The sequence below is a fragment of the Oryza brachyantha genome, chromosome 9 (assembly GCF_000231095.2).
Source record: "Oryza brachyantha chromosome 9, ObraRS2, whole genome shotgun sequence".
Classification (NCBI taxonomy): Eukaryota; Viridiplantae; Streptophyta; class Magnoliopsida; order Poales; family Poaceae; genus Oryza; species Oryza brachyantha.
In genome coordinates this window covers 8,201,367-8,219,020 of record NC_023171.2, presented here as the reverse complement: position 1 = coordinate 8,219,020, position 17,654 = coordinate 8,201,367, and the positions used below count along the sequence as shown (strand labels likewise).

Here is a 17,654-nt window from a genome sequence, read left to right as displayed (position 1 = left end):
CACTGACTGATGCTGGAGTGATGCGACCCGTGAGCGCCTCTAATGGCAGCTTGGATTCATCTCCATCAAGGTGTAATAGGTAATAGCCCTAGCCATGGCCCCCCTCTGCTCTGTTTTTTCCATCATCTTTGTTTCCTCTTCTGTCTCACTGCACTATCTGCACTGCACATCTCTTCTCATATATATGGATCATGCACTGTCACTGTAGGCGATGGACTGTTGTTACTACTCTTCTTCTCTTTGTCTGATAGCCGTTTATCGTCAGATCGATGGCTGGGGATACCCGGAACGATGGATTGCTCGCTTGTGGAGATGCACTGTCGATGGATTCTGGTCATTCTTGGTACGTGATGAGGGGTCCAAGAAGTTAATGTTCCCACAGGAAATGTGCATTTTGCAAACAAGCTAACACACACTCCCTGTGAACTACAGGGTATCATACGTGGTATGTGAGTATGTGACGACTTCTGCCTACACTGCTACACAGAAAACCAGCTAAGCTGCTAGGTAGGCACGACAAGTTTACAACTAGTGTTCTTTACCAATTACTTTCCCTGTCCCAAAAACAAGTTTTCTATACTATATACAACATAATTTTCTTTATCATTGATTTCTTTCATATTATAGTATCAACAGCTACAAATCATTAGACATATATTCCCTATGTTCTTAAATGTTCGACGATGTTGATTTTTTATACATATTTGACTATTCGTCTTATTTCCAAAATTTATATAATTATTAATTATTTTTATATCATTTTATTTATTGTTAAATATACTTTTATGCATATGTATATATAGCTTTACATATTTAATTTTTTTAATAAGACGAATAGTCAAACATGTATAAAAAACTTAATGAATAGTCAAACGTGTATAAAAAACTTAATGACGTAAAACATTTATGAGGGAGTATATTGTTTAATTATTTGTCAAAGTTTGTAAACGCTCGATTTTTCTAAAATTATGGGCACCTGACTAGCACATATTTATATATTTTGACAGCGATCAGATAGTTTGGTTTAAATCCAAAACATGCCCTATCAGAATTTTGGAGCAACAACTTAGCCATGTTTGGTTTGCTACCATAGCTTACCTGCACCACACACATATTGCCAAAATGCTAATAGTTGCAAACCAAACCAAGCAATCTCGTACATTTGACATATATACTCTCTTGTGCATAGGCAGAAGAGGGTATGCAAACATACACGATCTGTCAGGCAAAAATGCAGCGGCGTCGCCCATACAAAATCCGTGAGGAATATAAGGTACGTCCCTGCTGCCCCAAGTGCTGCCATTATTTTTCCAAGCAATTGCACACACACGCACCTGGCCCTGACATACATACCCCAAATCCCACGACGTAAAAGCGGGCGTTCCTGTGCCTTACCATCTATCCCCTTCCTCCTGTCCTGATCACACACTGCATGCAACCCTTGCACTGATCGACAACCCCAACAGATGGATCAGATCGGATCGCACCCTGGCTCGAGTGGATCTTGACCATCCGTGACCTTCCAATCATGTTGCCAGGCCACACCACCTGTCCCTAGCTAGGTAGCTCGCCCGTCGTGCGTGGCCCCACATGTCAGCCTCTTACTTTTTCATAGGTTTATCATGATTCAAGGTCCTCAAGGCGAGACATATGATTTCGAATAAGGTCTATTCTTGACGTACGAATTTCACGTACTCCGTATATGATTACATGAGTTATCCATAAAAACATTTTCAACGGTTTATCTATCTCATTATCTATCCTAAAAATAGAGAATAAAAAAGTAAAGATTGAGCTTCAGCAGAACATCCATCTCATCTTTTTTTTAAGATGTCATCCATATTTAGAGAGAAACTCTATATTTGAATGTTCTCCCTCTATTTCCCTCTATTCTCTAAAAAAATAGAGAGGATGTCATATATAGATGATCTGCTGGAGTAAAAAAGATATAAAGGATGAAACTGTTTTAGATGATCATCCAAATTAAAATATGGATGATTAAATTTAGATAATTTGTTAGGATGATCTAAACAGCTTATTACCATGCGGGCGAGCTCGGTGGAGCGGATTTTTTTCTCTCCCTTTCACCAATCATTCCCTACTTACCAGTCAGAGAAAGATCTATTTTTTCTGGTTTGGAAATAATCCAATAATCATAATCACTTACACACACATGACACATCATAATACATGGATACACTTTGGTAGCTAGCTATGTACCAGCACGTATTATATATAATATTCCCGTGTGCACCCACATAGCTCACGCTTGCTACTTCTCTACCAAACTGCCACCATCTTATCAGTCTTCCACTACCTCACCCGCTGCTGCTGCTCCACCTCCTCCACTACGCCGCCCACCTCGACGACGGGGCACCGGACGCCGGTCGGCGACAGCAGCGGCAATGGCCGCCCGCCAGTGACGTGACGTGCGGCCGGCCCCACCAGGCCGGGATCGATCGACCGACCGATGCCGGTCGACGACGACGACGCGTCGTCCCCGCCGCCGCCGCAGTACGACCTCCTGTGCGCCGAGGACGCCGGCGCCGCCTTCTTGGACGCCGTCGCTGCGACCACCATCGCCAGCAGCACATGCACCGCGGAGTACGGCGGCGGCGAGTGCTGCTCCGGCGCCGGCGGCGAGGATCGCTCGGCCGCGTCCATCGCGGAGCTCATTGGCGGCGAGGCCGAGTACTCGCCGCGGTCGGACTACCCCGACCGCCTGCGCTCCCGGTCCATCGACCCGGCGGCCCGGGCCGAGTCGGTCTCGTGGATTCTCAAGGTGATCTATACGGCCGATTAGCTAGCAAAGCCAGCTTAGCTAGCTTGATGAGCTCCATGGATGCATGCTTCTCAAGTTCTCAGCTTGTGTTGATTGTTTCCAATACCTATCCTGCCTGCACATACACTAAAGCTAGCTTAATCAACTGCTTTGCAATCTAACCTCGTAATCATCAAGGTGAAGCTAGCTTAACTTATACCGTTACTATCTCTTCTTCCTCCTCAGGTGCAAGAATACTATGGATTCCTTCCCTTGACGGCCTACCTCGCCGTAAACTACATGGACCGGTTCCTCTCCCTCCGCCATCTGCCGGTAAGCTCGCCGCCGCCGGCCGCCGCCGCCGCAGTGTTAGTTCATTAATTACTATATAATATGAGCACAGCCTATGAAAGATTACAGTTTTCATCTGCATCATCTGTTTAATATGAGCAAAGAGGAGTACTTGTGTATGGTAGCTGTTGGGGGCATCAGTGGGAAACTGATGCACAAGTGCAATGCTGATGCTGGCCTAAAAAAGAAAAGATTTGGAAGTTGTTGTCCTCAGAGTAATCAATTAGCCCACTGATTGACCATTTTACCCCCTACATGGAATTAAGGGGGCAGCTGCTGCAGGGACTTGTTTATGCACTCAAGACACATCGTGGTCTTTTAGCTTTAGTTGCATGGCTAATTAAAGCTTTGTTTGTGGAACAGGCCTTATCATTGTGCTTTGCCCCTTGCACCACAACCTCTATTAATTCTATAGCCTATGGGGATAGTGTTTGGACTGTCAAGGTGTGAGGGCATCTTCTCAGTGACTGTGCATGCATGGTGGGGTGTAGTAGTAGTTTATCAGGCCCAAAGAAAAGAACAAACTGCAAGCTAGCTGTAAGCTGCAAAGTATCTCTCTCTCTGCACCAAGCCATATGCACCACCAGCCTTGGCTGAAATGGGCACCATTATTTTTCTGACTTATTGTTGCCTTGTGATGCTGTTTTTGAACACAAGCCCTTGGGACCTGTTTAGTAAAATTAACAGCTGCTATGCACAATGTGGGTTCACTGTGGAAGCATGGACTCAGAATGCTGACGTCACTCCCTGAGGCTCTCCAAGGATTAATCCGAAGTGGTCATGGATAAATAGGATTATCCAAATGCCGACATGACTGAAGATCTCAACAACCTTTATTGAGTCTAAAGGAAGTTAAAAGCTTGGTAGCACCTATGAAAATATTCACTACAGTGCCCATATGTAACAGTGGCTGATCTTTGTTGATCCTAATGCCCCCTGACCCTGCTGAGGGCCCTCTTGATGTATATAGTCTACAGTCAATGCGTACATCTACTTGTCTGGAAAAATGACTATTCATGTGTTTTTGCCACTTCAAGATCTTTTATGAAATCTTCATGGTACTACACCTAAGTGTTTCTGAATTGAAAGATTTGATTTTACGTATTCCCAATAAAAGAACAGGAGATTAGGTGGTGTAGGTCTACAAGAACATAGTACATTATCTGTCCTTTCTTTCTGGATCCTTGCTTCAACTATTAATTGCAGTGTCTCTGCTTTCCCCCCTCAATGCAGCAGGATCAAGGATGGGCAATGCAGTTGCTAGCTGTGGCCTGCCTCTCACTGGCTGCCAAGATGGAGGAAACCCTAGTTCCCTCCCTTCTTGACCTACAGGCAAGTACTGAAGTACTACATTACTACTACTTGTATTGTTATAGGTGTTTGTGATATGTGTTGATCGAATTCCAATCATCAGAGCTGAATGTGCATTGTACATTGGCAGCAGGTAGAATGCACAAGGTATGTTTTTGAGCCACAGACGATCTGTCGAATGGAGCTTCTCGTCCTAACGGCGCTCAATTGGAGGCTCCGATCGATTACGCCTTTCACATTCATCGATTTCTTCGCTTGTAAGGTCGATCCGAGAGGGAAGCACACAAGATACCTAATTGCCCGAGCCACACAAATGGTTTTAGCTACAATACATGGTAAAAGAAAATATATAAATGCTTGTTGGGTGATCTTGAGCTGCAGGACATTTCTAATGCAATGCTGCAAAATGCAAATTCAGACATTGAGTTCTTGGATCACTGCCCTTCGTCAATGGCCGCTGCCGCGGTGCTGTGCGCTACCGGTGAGACGCCGTCGCTCGCATCCTTGAACCCTGAGCTTGCAGTCAATTGGTGCATTGGCCTTGCAGAGGTAACAACACTGTAAATTCAGCACCATGGCTAGTTCTGATATCTGAACTGAATTAAGGTGGTGTTTAGTTGCCAAAATTTTTTGGCAAAAACATCACGTCGAACGTTTAATCGGATGTCGGAAGAGATTTTTGGACACGAATGAAAAAACAAATTTCATTCCGGCTGGAAACCGCGAGACGAATTTTTTGAGTCTAACTAATCCATCATTAGCATATGTTGGTTACTGTAGCACTTATGGCTAATCATGTCCTAATTAGACTTAAAAGATTCGTCTTAAGATTTTTTCCACAACTGTGCAATTAGGTTTTTGATTCATCTATGTTTAATGCTCAATTTAAATGTCCAAAAGTTTGATGTGATGTTTTTGGGAAAATTTTTTGGGAACTAAACAAGGCCTAACCGTTAGTTTTCGACATGTTCTTTTGTCCTATAGGAAGGGATCAGCAGCTGCTATCAACTAATGCAGCAGCTGGTGATTGGAAATGTACAGAGGTCAGCAGCAGCAGCAGCAGCAGTTAACCTGTTCTCAGATGAGGGCCTGTCCTGTAATTCCTCCTCACCTCCCCCAGCCAAGAGGAGGAAGAGGTCACCACCAGGCACATGAGAGGTCTCAGTAGATAGAGAAAATTATTTTACATGATGGGGTTTTTTTGCAGATTAACAGGGTTTGATTTCTTCCGGTTGTTGTGTTCTTGTGATTCTTTTTCCCATTTGTTCTCTTCTTTTGGGGCTTCTTTACACCTTTGTGGGGGCTCTCCCTGCTTGGCCCTATTGATCTTTGCCATCATGGCATGGCAGCCTCTGCTACTGCCAGTCTGTGAGGAAGTGAAAAATATGGAGGCGAGGAGGGAAAGACAGAGAGACAGACAGAGAGATAAACATTTGTGTTTTTTTGTGCTACACTCTGTGGGTCTTCACACTTCAGTCTTCACCCCCCAATGCAAGATTGCAGAGAATGCATTGATTACCTTGGTGAGCGATGCCATGGAGAAGAAGAAGAAAAGGATCGCAATGCAATGCATTTGCAATGCACATTGCATTGCAGGAAGTGAGATGGTAGGGGTTAAATGATGTGGTCAAGGAATGGGTCAAATCTCCTGTCAAAGGTGTAGGCCTTCTCCCTGCCAAGTTCTGTTCATATTCATGAGGGGGAAATTTGTTTGTTTCCGAGTGGTTTGTTTGTATTTTGTTGATGTTACTGAAGATGAGGAGAGAGAGGGGGGGCATGGTGTACTGGGAGGCACATGCATGCCCTAGTGTGATGCTCTGGAGTGAAATATTTGTCCATCTCCGGGCTAACAGTGTCCAAGCATGAGGCTTTTGGGGGCCCTTGCTATCTGTTCCCATTTGTACCCTTTTTTTTTTCTTGCATAAATAAACACTTTGCCAGTTAAATTGGCCTGAAAAAAAAATCATGAGAAGAGAGTTCATGTGCTTTGCTAGTGTGTATGTTCCTTCTGTTTCTCAATTTCTGTTTTTGAAGCTGTACTTACTGTCAGTCATTCTACAATGTAAACTTCTCCAAGAAAGCAAAGGGATAGTCTGGCACTTTGAATTGCCCTGCAAATGAATCCAAATTGTCAAACAAGTAACTATGCCACCTCACATGATTGCTTGAAGCCTAGTGATGGTAGGTTAGGCATTCACCACCTGCTCAAAGCTGTCGGAAGTAGACACGCACTGCAGCTGATATTCTCCCTTTCCAACAAGAATTCTCCACTGAATCATTCAGAGTGCTAATTCAGTATAATACTGTCCTCACTCCTCACTAGCATTTTATGTTATACAACATAGATTTATATTCTCTACCATCTAAACAAATAGAATGAAACAGTCATTTTGCTAATGTAATAGTATGTGCTTGCCAATTAGACAACTGAGACAACATCCAGATTATAATTCCCAACACTCTGAACTTCCTTCTGAATGGGAGAATAGTTTCTTTTTGTGCTTTCATTACAAAGGTTGATCTCTAACTGGATAGCTCAGACATCTAAGCTGCACTTGCAGAGTTGTTGCAGTTTGATCTGATCAGTATAAAAATATATATATCCACAAGGTGGTGATAATGCAGGGTACCACTCTATGTATGCAGCCCCAGCCACCTAGGAGGAACAATATAGTAATCCACATATCATGGCTACTCAAGCATTTTACAATAGTGGTCAATAGTAGTGGCATTCAGGAATCATTGGAGGAGGTGACCATTAACAGGGATAGTTTTGTCATATCTTTTGATCCCTCTTTTCAATGTTTCTGGAAGGTAGGGAGTTTTCCACGAGCTAGAAGTAAATTCTTCTTGCAAGCTGTGTGTGTGTGTGTGTGACATGACCATAGGCACACATCTAAGTCATATGACCATGGCATGGAGTGCTGCATGCCATGTTTGATCTGTGACAGGCCATGCCATGCTTTCCCCTCATTAATGAACAAATGAGGCCATCACCATGGAGCCCCCACCACAGATCTCCAAGCCTTGCAATCTTTCATTCTAGTGCTAATGCACTCAGCATATATATAGGACCCTCTTTTGATTTATTTTTTCTTCTTCTTTATTTCTTTCTTCTCCAAATGGCAGAATAGTGAAAGTCTGGCCTCAGACAGCTGAGTGGTACATACTATAGAGATGGTTGCAATTCTGCAGCTGCCTTTTGGCTGGGGTTAGATCTTGGGAAGTCTTTCTAGGAGGGTGAAATGGAAAAAATCATCTTTCAGAAAAGAGGAAAGAAAGCAACTTTGAAGCCTTACAAATGTGCTTCTCATCAGCTTTGGGAGGAAATTTGTTTTTCTCCCCTCTCTTTGTATATTGTTTTGGATATCTTTCTCCTCCAATAGAATTTTTGGACGGTCTAGGTACAAGAATGTCGCATCGATATCCAATCAGACGGCCGAGATTGACCCGATGCTGCCAGCTCAGGAGTAGAGAGTCCAATGTTACAGCTAGCTGCAAGGAGATCCACCTTTCACAGCACAACCTTTACTGATTCAACATTGCACTTTCAAAAGCCATGCACCAGTAGCAAGGCAGCTTTGGAATCCCATGTATGAGATAACGAGAGACCCCAAAAGACAAAGGACGAAGAAAGAGCGGTACCCCAGATTGCAGCAATGTGGCTAATCCTCATCTTTTGCATGCAAACACTTCTTTTTCCAGACAGACCACCAAGACATGCCTGAAATCTCTCAGACTTTGCTCTCAAAGACTCTTAACATGAGCATTAGATTCACTAATGATATATAGGATCTGCCCATCAGACAAACAACAATGTGCTAGCTAGCCTAGAGCCATGCAGTCATGCAGCAGCTAGCTGATCTGAAGATGATCTTTGCTTTCAGGGTGAGGCTGCATTGCATTGCATGCCCATGTCCTTCCCCTCTGGCTGCAAAAGATGAAAAGAAGGGGCACTCCCAATCTTTTTTTGGACCTGGCAGTACGTACGTGTGCTCGCTTGCTGCCTTTGCTTTCACCTCATCAGTCATAGCTCGTAGATGAGATCGATCGATCGACCACGACGAGCCTGTCCGTCGTACCACTACACGACTGGATCGAATCGATCTTGGCTGATGGATGCATACTCTCTGCTGCTACTGCAGCAGCTGCTGTTGCTGCTGGTGGTGAATGTGATCGATGGATGGATGGAGCATTTTCTGCTGCTGCTGCTGCTGCTGCTGGTGATGGTGTCGTGGTGATGGTGGTGGTGGTGGTGGAGGAGAGGAGGGAGGGTCCCTGAGAATGGTCAAAAGTTGGCATGATAGAGGAGAATATTTGGAGAGGGGCGGTGTTTTCTTTTGGCGTGGGGAGGCACCCGCCCGCCCCCATCGGTTGCACGTTGCAGCATCCATCCATGGGCGCTCGCTTTATTTTGCTATGGGTTTTTCACACTCTTTTGGCCACCATCGCATAATAAGGAGCGACGTTGCCAATGTAACCACTCTTTTAGCATGAAAATGCTAACGTTATTCTTGTACTCCCTCCACTTACAAATATAAGACCTTGGCTAGTTCAAAAATGAACTAGCCAACGTCTTAAAAAATGTTAGAAGGAGTAACAAATAAATAAAATGCTTAACAAAAAGATTGGTCTTTGTATGTAATTTGAACGCCTATTTATAGTTATTGATAAAAGATATTTTCCGGTTTTTGATAAAGTACATGAATACCAGAGTTTTCACATAAAGTTTTGGTATATCTAATATTGTAGTTTTACTAAGAAAATATGACACTTTTCATTACATTTTCAAATATGATAAAATTACTTTATTATTAAATAAATAAGATCATAAGTTACAACGGTAATCTAACGACTCATCGATGCTGTATTAGCGCAAATTACAAACATTATGATCATTCACCGTTCACCATGCATGTACATCATATACGTGCATCGTCGGTTAGGTGGCCGTACTTCGCATTATCGTTACTATACCCCCAAATATACAACCAAGACATGTACAGTGCAGAAACCAGACACCTACCAGGAGACAGCCACAGCCGTCGACCACGACGTCGTCGTATTACGGTTACGGCCACCCATTACGTCTCTCCGTCATCAAACCCTAATCATGGAAAGCAGCAGCAGAAAATCATCACCAAAAGAGGAAAAAAAAACGAAAAAGGCAACCGGCCGGCCGGGCTGGTCTGTCTAATTAAGCAGCTATAGCTAGCTAGCTAGGAGCGTATATGTATACGGTGATACGCACGCACGCACGTAGCGCGCTCGATTGATCAGCTAGCTCGTCTGCACACTGCACTGTCTCGATCCGTCGTCTCAATCATCACCTCATCGATCGCGCAGCGAGAGGCCGCCCACCACGCACGGCACGATCGCTAGCTAGCTAGTAAGCTTGTAGTGTGGCTAAGCTCTCGATCGCTTTGCTTTTCGTCCACCTTTCTATCACTCGCACACACTCGCTCTCATCTCTCCTCACACACACACACACGTATACTCTCTCTGTCAAAAAAAAATTTATTCTTCGGTTTCCGTGTCCAATATTTAACCATCCGTCTTATTTGAAAAAAATTCAGGAAATTAGGAAAAAAATTAGTAACACGTAAAGTACTATTCATGATTTATCATCTAATAAAAACAAAAATATCAATCACAAAAAATTGGTTTATTTTGGGACGGGAGGAGTAAACCTCTATCATACTATATAATAGTAATTTATAGAAATGTATACTTTGTATATATGAATTATCGTCGTAAACATTTAAATTACATTCAAAAAATATTTTTTATATAGAAAGTATTATATATGTTACCTACTCCCTCCGTCCCAAAATAAACCAATTTTTCACTTTTTACATATAATTTTTGACTCTCCATCTTTTTGTGATTGATATTTTTGTTTTTATTAGATGATAAATCATGAATACTACTTTACGTGTGACTAATTTTTTTCTAATTTTTTAAAATTTTTTAAATAAAATAGATGATCAAACGTTGGACACGGAAACCATAGAATTAGTTTTTTTTGACAGAGTGAGTACAAATTTAGGGGGTAGGTGCCTCTAAAATTTAGAGCCCACAGCGGCCACACCTCTCGACCCCCTAGGGCCAGCCCTGTCTCTAAGACTAGCTGCCATTAGAGGGGTTAAAGGCCGAAGAGGCCTTGATCGATGGCCTGTGGGGGCAGATCGATCCATCTCAGCAGGGCAGCGAAAGGATCCACCGGTGTCCGGTGATGCAGAGAGATCATATATAATGTGGCGCGTAATGCACGCTAATCAGATCAGAATGAGCCTACCAAAATGTAAGAAGAGAGTGTTGAGTGTATTTAGTTTGGCCGTTTAGATTTAGTAATGGTAGATTTGTTGGTGCATGCAAATTAAATCAGTAACTCTTGAGTTTGATTCGTTCCAACTTTACAATTTGAAGTTCATATTTTTTTCTCCCCTTAAAATCTCGGTGGTTTACGTAGACCGTTGAGTCAAAGACCAACGGTCTACCAGCATCGTCTAAATCCAATTTGTTACACTAGCATTATAGCATACTTATGTGGTGTCATAACTAATCAGGTATGATATATTGATATTTCTTCTACCGTAAGCAGTTTAGCCATATGTTTCACTGAAAGTCACTTGCCCCGACAATGTAATTTTAGAGTTTAGATCTGCCTGTGAGTGGCATAAATCAGCTCTTCCCATATTTTCTTCCAAGGAAAAAGGTTTCAGATGGCCCATGAACTGACTGGCCCTCTAAAAATCTAATTCTAATGATTAGTCCCTTGTCTCATCGAATGTTTGGACGTTTATTATAAATAGTAAATATAGACTATTAATTAAACCCATTCATAATCTTGGACTAATTCACAAGATGAATCTATTGAGCCTAATTAATCCATGATTAACCTATGTGATGCTACAGTAAACATGCTCTAATTATGGATTAATTAGGCTTAAAAATTTTGTCTCGCGGATTACCACACATTTATAAAATTAGTTTTTTTATTAGTCTATGTTTAATACTTTAAATTAGTGTCCAAACATCCGACGTGACACATATGGCTAAAAAGTTTAGCTCCATCTACACAACCTCTAACCAAATTGATTGGTGAGTGAGTACTGCCCTTGTCTACTCAGACGTTAATTCGTTCAACGTGCTCCATGATCACGTCAGTCACGGAAGCGAAGCAAACGATCACGACGACGAAAGAATCCATTGCGAGCGAGAATCCTACGGCGCCGGCCGACGAACCCGGGGGGTGGGGGGGGGGGGGGGGGGGGCATGTTCTTTCGATCAGAAGCCAACAGCACGCGAGAACACCGGTGACTCTAGTCTCGAGTTGCATGCATGCCGTGCGTGAGAGATCTACAGGTTTCGGCACGCCGGCCAGTCGCCGGGCAGCGTGAAAGCAAGCCGGCCGCCCGTGTCACGATCGATGGGAGTGATTGTTTTACGATATATTTATAAAAAATAATTTGTAAAAATGATACATAACACATGGATTATTTTATTAATATAGTATAGTTATTTTTAAAAATCTCAAATAAATACTTAAAAATCTCTAAAAATAAAAAAAATTACGTGCTACAAGATTTTGATACAAAGAATAGTGAGTCATATAAATCGAAATTTAGAGCTGATTTGATATGTTTTTGGACACCGACTCACGGAGCAGCCCGTGAGTTGTAACTCACCGTAACTTTTTATATATATATATATATATATATATATTAATCTATAAATTAAAACTGAAAAATAATTACTGTAAAACCTAAAAAAGTTAAATTTAAAAATTAAAATTTTAACTTCTAAACAGGGACGAAACGAAAAATAGGAAGAATATCGATGAAGTAGGTACGTACGTGTTTGACCGCCCACTGATGCAGGAGTGCCTCACTACTGCCTCCTTGTGCAGTGAGAATTTTAAAAGTGAGACTGCCTCTCGCCGGTGCAGGGCTGTGTCAGGGTCAGGGTGTGTGTGTTTCTGCATGGACAGAGCGTATAAGGGGCTAAAGTCTAGCCTCTTATCCATCGAATATTTGGACGTTTATTATAAATAGTAAACATATATATTAATAAAACTCATCCATAATCTTGGACTAATTTACGAGACGAATCTATTGAGCCTAATTAATCCATGATTAGCCTATGTGATGCTACAGTAAACATGCTCTAATTATGGATTAATTAGGCTTAAAAAATTTGTCTTGCAGATTACCACTCATTTATAAAGTTAGTTTTTTTATTAGTCTATATTTAATACTTCAAATTAGTGTCCAAACATCCGATGTGACATAGGGCTAAAAAGTTTAGCCCCATCTAAACAACCCCTAATATTGTCAGTCTTCTGATTTCCAGAGATGCATGACAGTCTGCTACTAGAGCAGGTACAATAGTATGCTATAAGCCAATTGTAAATATATTTTAAGGTGACAAAAGAGGAGAGAGAAAAGAAGTGAGCTACTAATTTATAGCCAGCTGCAGCACAAACTCTAATACACAATGTGCGTATGACATGTGGAACATGGTGATATATGTTTTTTAGGTAGCTGTTGTATAAGTTGGCTATTAGATTAGCTATAGACGAATTAGAGCTAGTAGTTGGTTATACTATGAACTTGTTCTTAGGAGTGATTGTTTAAGTTTTTTATAGAAAAAACCAAACAATATATTTGTAAATAAAAAATAGTTTATGAGTAAAATTTTAATATATGTATTCTTTGTGATCTAAAAGATAATGCTGAAAAATAAACTTCGGTTAGAAAACCTCAAAATCAATTCCAAATTTAAAGTTAATATTTTAAATTTTGGCTTATAAGCATAAACAAAAAATGAAAAAATGAGCTGACTATTTGCAACAACTTACAATCCATTCCTATCATTAAAAACAACACAAGTAATATACGTATTGGGGTACATTTTCTTAGCATAGTTAGATCACTCATTTTTCATCCAACATGGATGTACACGGCCATAAACAACTAAGGTTTCCAGTTTCCACACACCACAAACAAAACGTGCGCTTTTAAACATGCATGACCCTAATACAAAAGGACATAACAACCAAAATTCACTCCAAATCCAAAGACCAAACAAAGCATAACTAAGCTTCCAATCTCCTCTTAGGTATCATCCCGACTTTGAAAAGAGTTCCAAGACAGTCACTTCCAATAACTTGCATCCTTTCTTCACCAATTTCCTGTTACCTTATTTAATCAACAATGATTATTACCGAACCTAGTATGTTCCTCTAAAGATTACCTATGTTTAATGAGGAGTTAAATTTGGAGACATTAAAGAATACATAGTCCCAACGAAGTCAAACCGCCCAACATAGTGCTACAAAGTCTACGAAAAGATGGTTTTTTAAGCCCAGGTTGAACCCCATTTAGCCAATTACAAAAAAAAAATTAGCAACACACATAGGCTGTAAAATCCCAAATGTGATAAAACAACATTCCACATAAATCTTGCTATTTGGTAATCAAAGAAGATATGTTGTATTGGTTCGCCACAATTACAAAAGCAATTCCCTTCCATCTCCTCTTTTCCAAATTATATTTAGTCAAAATTACCCCTTTCTAAATACGATAGAAAAATCTTGATTTTCAACAGAACTTTTTTTTTTGATAAAGGCCGAAGCCCGACTTTTAATAAAGCCAGAAAATACTACAAGGTTTAGAGAGAGACCGGGATCATTTTCAACGGAACTTTATGTTTCAAAATGAAACTTTTCCTTTGTTACCACATCTTCAAACATAAATGGTTAGATCACTTGTAGCTAATCTTACTTTGCAACTACGAGGAAGCGGCCCACCTGCCAACGATGGTAGGTGATATAAAGAGATAGCATCTTTGCAATTTTTCTCCCTCGAGATACTTTTTATTGGACTAGAGCAAAACACCTCACATAAATACATATTCTTGTGCAGAGTGCATGCAGGAATCACATGAATACAACAATAGATTTATTTTCGATAGAAATTTAGGAAGAGCTGTGATTTATGGCAAATCTAAATATTTGATCGGAATTTTATTAGAGAACAATGGTCAGAAATTTGATGATCTATAGACTATATACAAGAACCTGCGTAGTGGGCCGAATCAAAGAACGGTTAAATGGGCTTCAAACTTTCAACCTTTTTGTCATGGGCTATCTTCTCTGGATGGTGGGGCCCACACAAAAGGTAAAGTGACCCAGATGGTGAAGCGGCGCAAAACGGGGAAAACATTTCCCGCCATATTCTCTCTCTCCCTCTCTCTCTCTCTCTACTGGCACAAATCTGAAGAATTCTGAGATTGATCAGAATGGGTCAAATGGAATCATCCAGACAATGGCAATGCGTGGATATCTTCCACTGATGATGTACAATGATAGGTTTAGGAAATGTGTTCCTTGATTGAATTATATGGTCAAGACGCCATCGAACAACAGCATGTTTGGTGATTTTTTCCAACTGTTTAACAAGCAAAAGGCTAAGCTGGAGGATAAGTTATCTGCTTTATGCAGTCGGGTTTTCTTGAATGCTCATGTGTGGCACTATGATCCACTCTTGGCCTTCTTGTGCAGTTGTGCCTGAATGTTTTTTATATTGACAATGAATGGGAGAGGGAAGAAGATCATCACATTTCGTGAAGTAGATCCTTCTTGCAATGCAGGAGAATTGACTGGTGTTATGTTGCGAGCTATTAAAGATTAGGGTCTTTCTGACAAGGTTTTAGTATTATACTGGATGATGAATTTGTTGGTGATTCAGTAGCTACAGGTGTCAAAGTACATATCCAGACATGGAACTTGCACTGTGCAAACCAGAGCTTGTTTGTCGTAAGATATGGAACTCATTTTACTTGACCAGATTATTCAAGTGGGGCTGGATGAGCTTGACAAAATCATGGAGAAGTCAATGAAGTGTTCTAAGTAGACGGAGGGTCTCACCTCTTCAGTAGTAAAACATGCTGGAAACTCTGTTGCTTATATTTCTATATGGTCATGATTGTCGATCCTTCGTACTGTCTGGAACACACCAAACTTCATGTTAACCCACGCACTGATGTAGATTACATTTCGTTGTATGCATGATTTATTGCTCAGGCTCTTCAATGAATATTCTGGCAAGGTGGAAGATACTAATTACTGTACTTCTGAGAATAGAAATGATGATTGGTTGAGATATTACTGTCTTTATGAAAACCCAATTACTGAGCGACCAATGACTGAACTAGTTCAGTACTTGCTAGTGCCGGGTCTCTCTGAAGGTGAGCCTGATGTTCTTCAATGCCGGATGGCACGTGATATATTGGCCATGGTATGTCGTACTGATTGCAATGTAGCAATAAGAACTGCAAATTTTGCTAGTATATGTGAATCACGTAATCACCAGATTGAAGAAGAGCCTTCAGTCAAGCTGATCTGGATCAGTGGCAAGAGTTGTGCAACACAGTTTCTAGCCAGTTGTTAAATGTGAGAGTTGGAACTAAGGATGAATTAGTTTGGGCTGCTGAGAATAAAAAGAAATTTTCAACTAGAGGTATGTATAATTGGCTAACTTTTAGAGGGATAGTTGATACAGAGATGCAAACGCTTTGGAAATCTCCTTTACCTCTTAAACTCAAACACTTTCTGTGGTTAGCCTGGAAAAACAAGATTCAATCTGCGGCACAGTTGAGAAAGATGGGTTGGGAGGGGTCTGTCAATTGCCAGCTCTGTAATCTTATAGAAGATGCTTCTCACATTTTCTTTCATTGTCCTATGGCAGTTTTTCTGTGGAATGTTTGTAAAGATGCCTTAAGTTGGGACAGAATCACCGTCAATTTTTCAGATTTCCTTGTCTGCTCTTTTTGGCCTTATTGCTCTAAATTCCCTCGAGTTCGTTTGTGTTTGTTGGCTGCCTGCTGTTGGCAACTCTGGTCAATTAAAAATGACATGATTTTTAGATATATTTTGGTTAAGTTCCTTCATACCATTCCTTTCCGTATGATCTGCTGTCTGTTGCAGTGGAGGCTATTGCTGATGGAGGAAGAAAAGGAGACTTTGGACACTTGGATTTCTGAACTCCAACGCTGCTCCAGAAATCTTCAGGGTGCAAGATTTAGTTCTACCTGATGCTGCAAAAAAGGATCGTTGTCTTTTTTCATTTCTAGCCTTAGTTTGCTTTTGTTCTAGCATGTAGGCTGTGTGGTGTTTCTTTTGGAGGTTTATGTTTTGCTTGAGTTGACACTTGTTGGATGTATGCCCCTGTATAACCGGTAATCCCGGTGCCCCAAACTGTTTACGCTTACCGTTGCTTTAATGAAAAAGCAGGGCAGTGTTGCCTTTGTCAAAAAAAAAAAAAAGCTTGTTTGTTTTCAGAATGGGCTCAGGTCTGATGTTATGACTTGTACCCTTGCGTTCTCTTATTGTTGTCCCATTACATTCTTGTACTTACTGTAATTATTATGATTTCAGGTTCTGTGAGCCAGACTTCGACCTTACCAAGTGAAATCAACCGTTGAGTCTCGAAAGAACAAGGGCTCCATGTAACTGATGTAAGCTGTTCTCTTAAATTATCCACACTTCAAGAATACGATGTTACAATGGTTCACTAGTTTACGTTGGTAATGCAGGATTCAAAGATTACAAAATGCACAAATGACTTCCTCAGACAGGGGGCAATATGCCAAGTTCATTGTCAACTATGATTAATAGCAGCTTTTGTTATTGATGGAGGTGTAAAGAGGCTTTTAAGTGTTGTTGTTCCTACTTCTAATGTTAGCTATGTTCAACTTTAACATTTCATCTGATTAAGCCTCACCATTATGCTGTCACTTATAGCCTCTTGTGCTGTTGAGTTTATTCCTCCCATGTTCAGTCTTCATATTGTTCACTAAGTTAAAATATATTCTCTTTGCTAATTCCAGCACCAGTTTAATTTGTTGGTCAAAAAGTTCAGACTTTCTGAAATCTGAACAATGATACTCTGCCCTGCCTTTTGAGCACGCACGCACACTACTGATCAGGCTTTTGCCTCTTCCATAATCATGAGCCGAGATGCATGGATCACAGGCCAAATTATCAAATTAATCCCCACCATTTGCTCTGTAAGATCTGGATCTGAAGCATCTGAGGGACCAGGCACAGAATTTACGAGCTGGATATCTAACTGAAGATAATTTTGTCACCTAGATGGCGCATTGCATAACTGACAACAACAATATGCTGAGATAGTGATACAGAACTTCTCAAATACTATACTAT

The 17,654-nt window shown here is 41.0% G+C and overlaps 1 protein-coding gene, 1 long non-coding RNA gene and 1 pseudogene across 5 annotated transcripts; all 3 read left to right on the top strand.

Annotated features, from left to right (window-relative positions):
- Positions 1-17: 17 nt before the first annotated feature.
- LOC102704082 (cyclin-D2-1) lies at positions 18-6,402 on the top strand. Of its 4 annotated transcripts, none has more exons than XM_040527558.1 (10): positions 18-79; positions 266-343; positions 433-507; positions 1,190-1,273; positions 2,307-2,782; positions 3,008-3,094; positions 4,349-4,444; positions 4,557-4,758; positions 4,842-4,972; positions 5,408-6,402. In XM_040527558.1, the coding sequence occupies exons 5-10, from the start codon at positions 2,471-2,473 to the stop codon at positions 5,576-5,578; spliced, it is 999 nt and encodes a 332-aa protein (XP_040383492.1). In that variant the 5' UTR covers positions 18-79; positions 266-343; positions 433-507; positions 1,190-1,273; positions 2,307-2,470; the 3' UTR covers positions 5,579-6,402. The 4 variants fall into 4 exon arrangements, with proteins under 4 accessions (XP_040383492.1, XP_040383491.1, XP_040383490.1 ...); XM_040527557.1 differs by having other exon boundaries at positions 4,554-4,758; XM_040527556.1 differs by having other exon boundaries at positions 4,346-4,444.
- Positions 6,403-14,688: 8,286 nt separating this feature from the next.
- LOC107304892 lies at positions 14,689-15,879 on the top strand (annotated as a pseudogene).
- A 585-nt stretch (positions 15,880-16,464) lies between these two features.
- On the top strand, positions 16,465-17,255 carry LOC107304979. Its single transcript, XR_001551037.1, has 3 exons — positions 16,465-16,780; positions 16,866-16,945; positions 17,024-17,255. It is a non-coding gene; the product is annotated as an uncharacterized LOC107304979 (long non-coding RNA).
- Positions 17,256-17,654: the final 399 nt, after the last annotated feature.

What these genes read in the sequence shown, in the direction of transcription:
- LOC102704082 (XM_040527555.1), top strand. Translation starts at nt 2,471, where the DNA reads ATGCCGGTCGACGACGACGACGCGTCGTCCCCGCCGCCGCCGCAGTAC. An exon ending in CCTCCCTTCTTGACCTACAG is followed by an intron (nt 4,445 to 4,553) that starts GCAAGTACTGAA and finishes GTACATTGGCAG; the next exon opens with CAGGTAGAATGCACAAGGTA. An exon ending in GGTTTTAGCTACAATACATG is followed by an intron (nt 4,759 to 4,841) that starts GTAAAAGAAAAT and finishes ATGCAAATTCAG; the next exon opens with ACATTGAGTTCTTGGATCAC.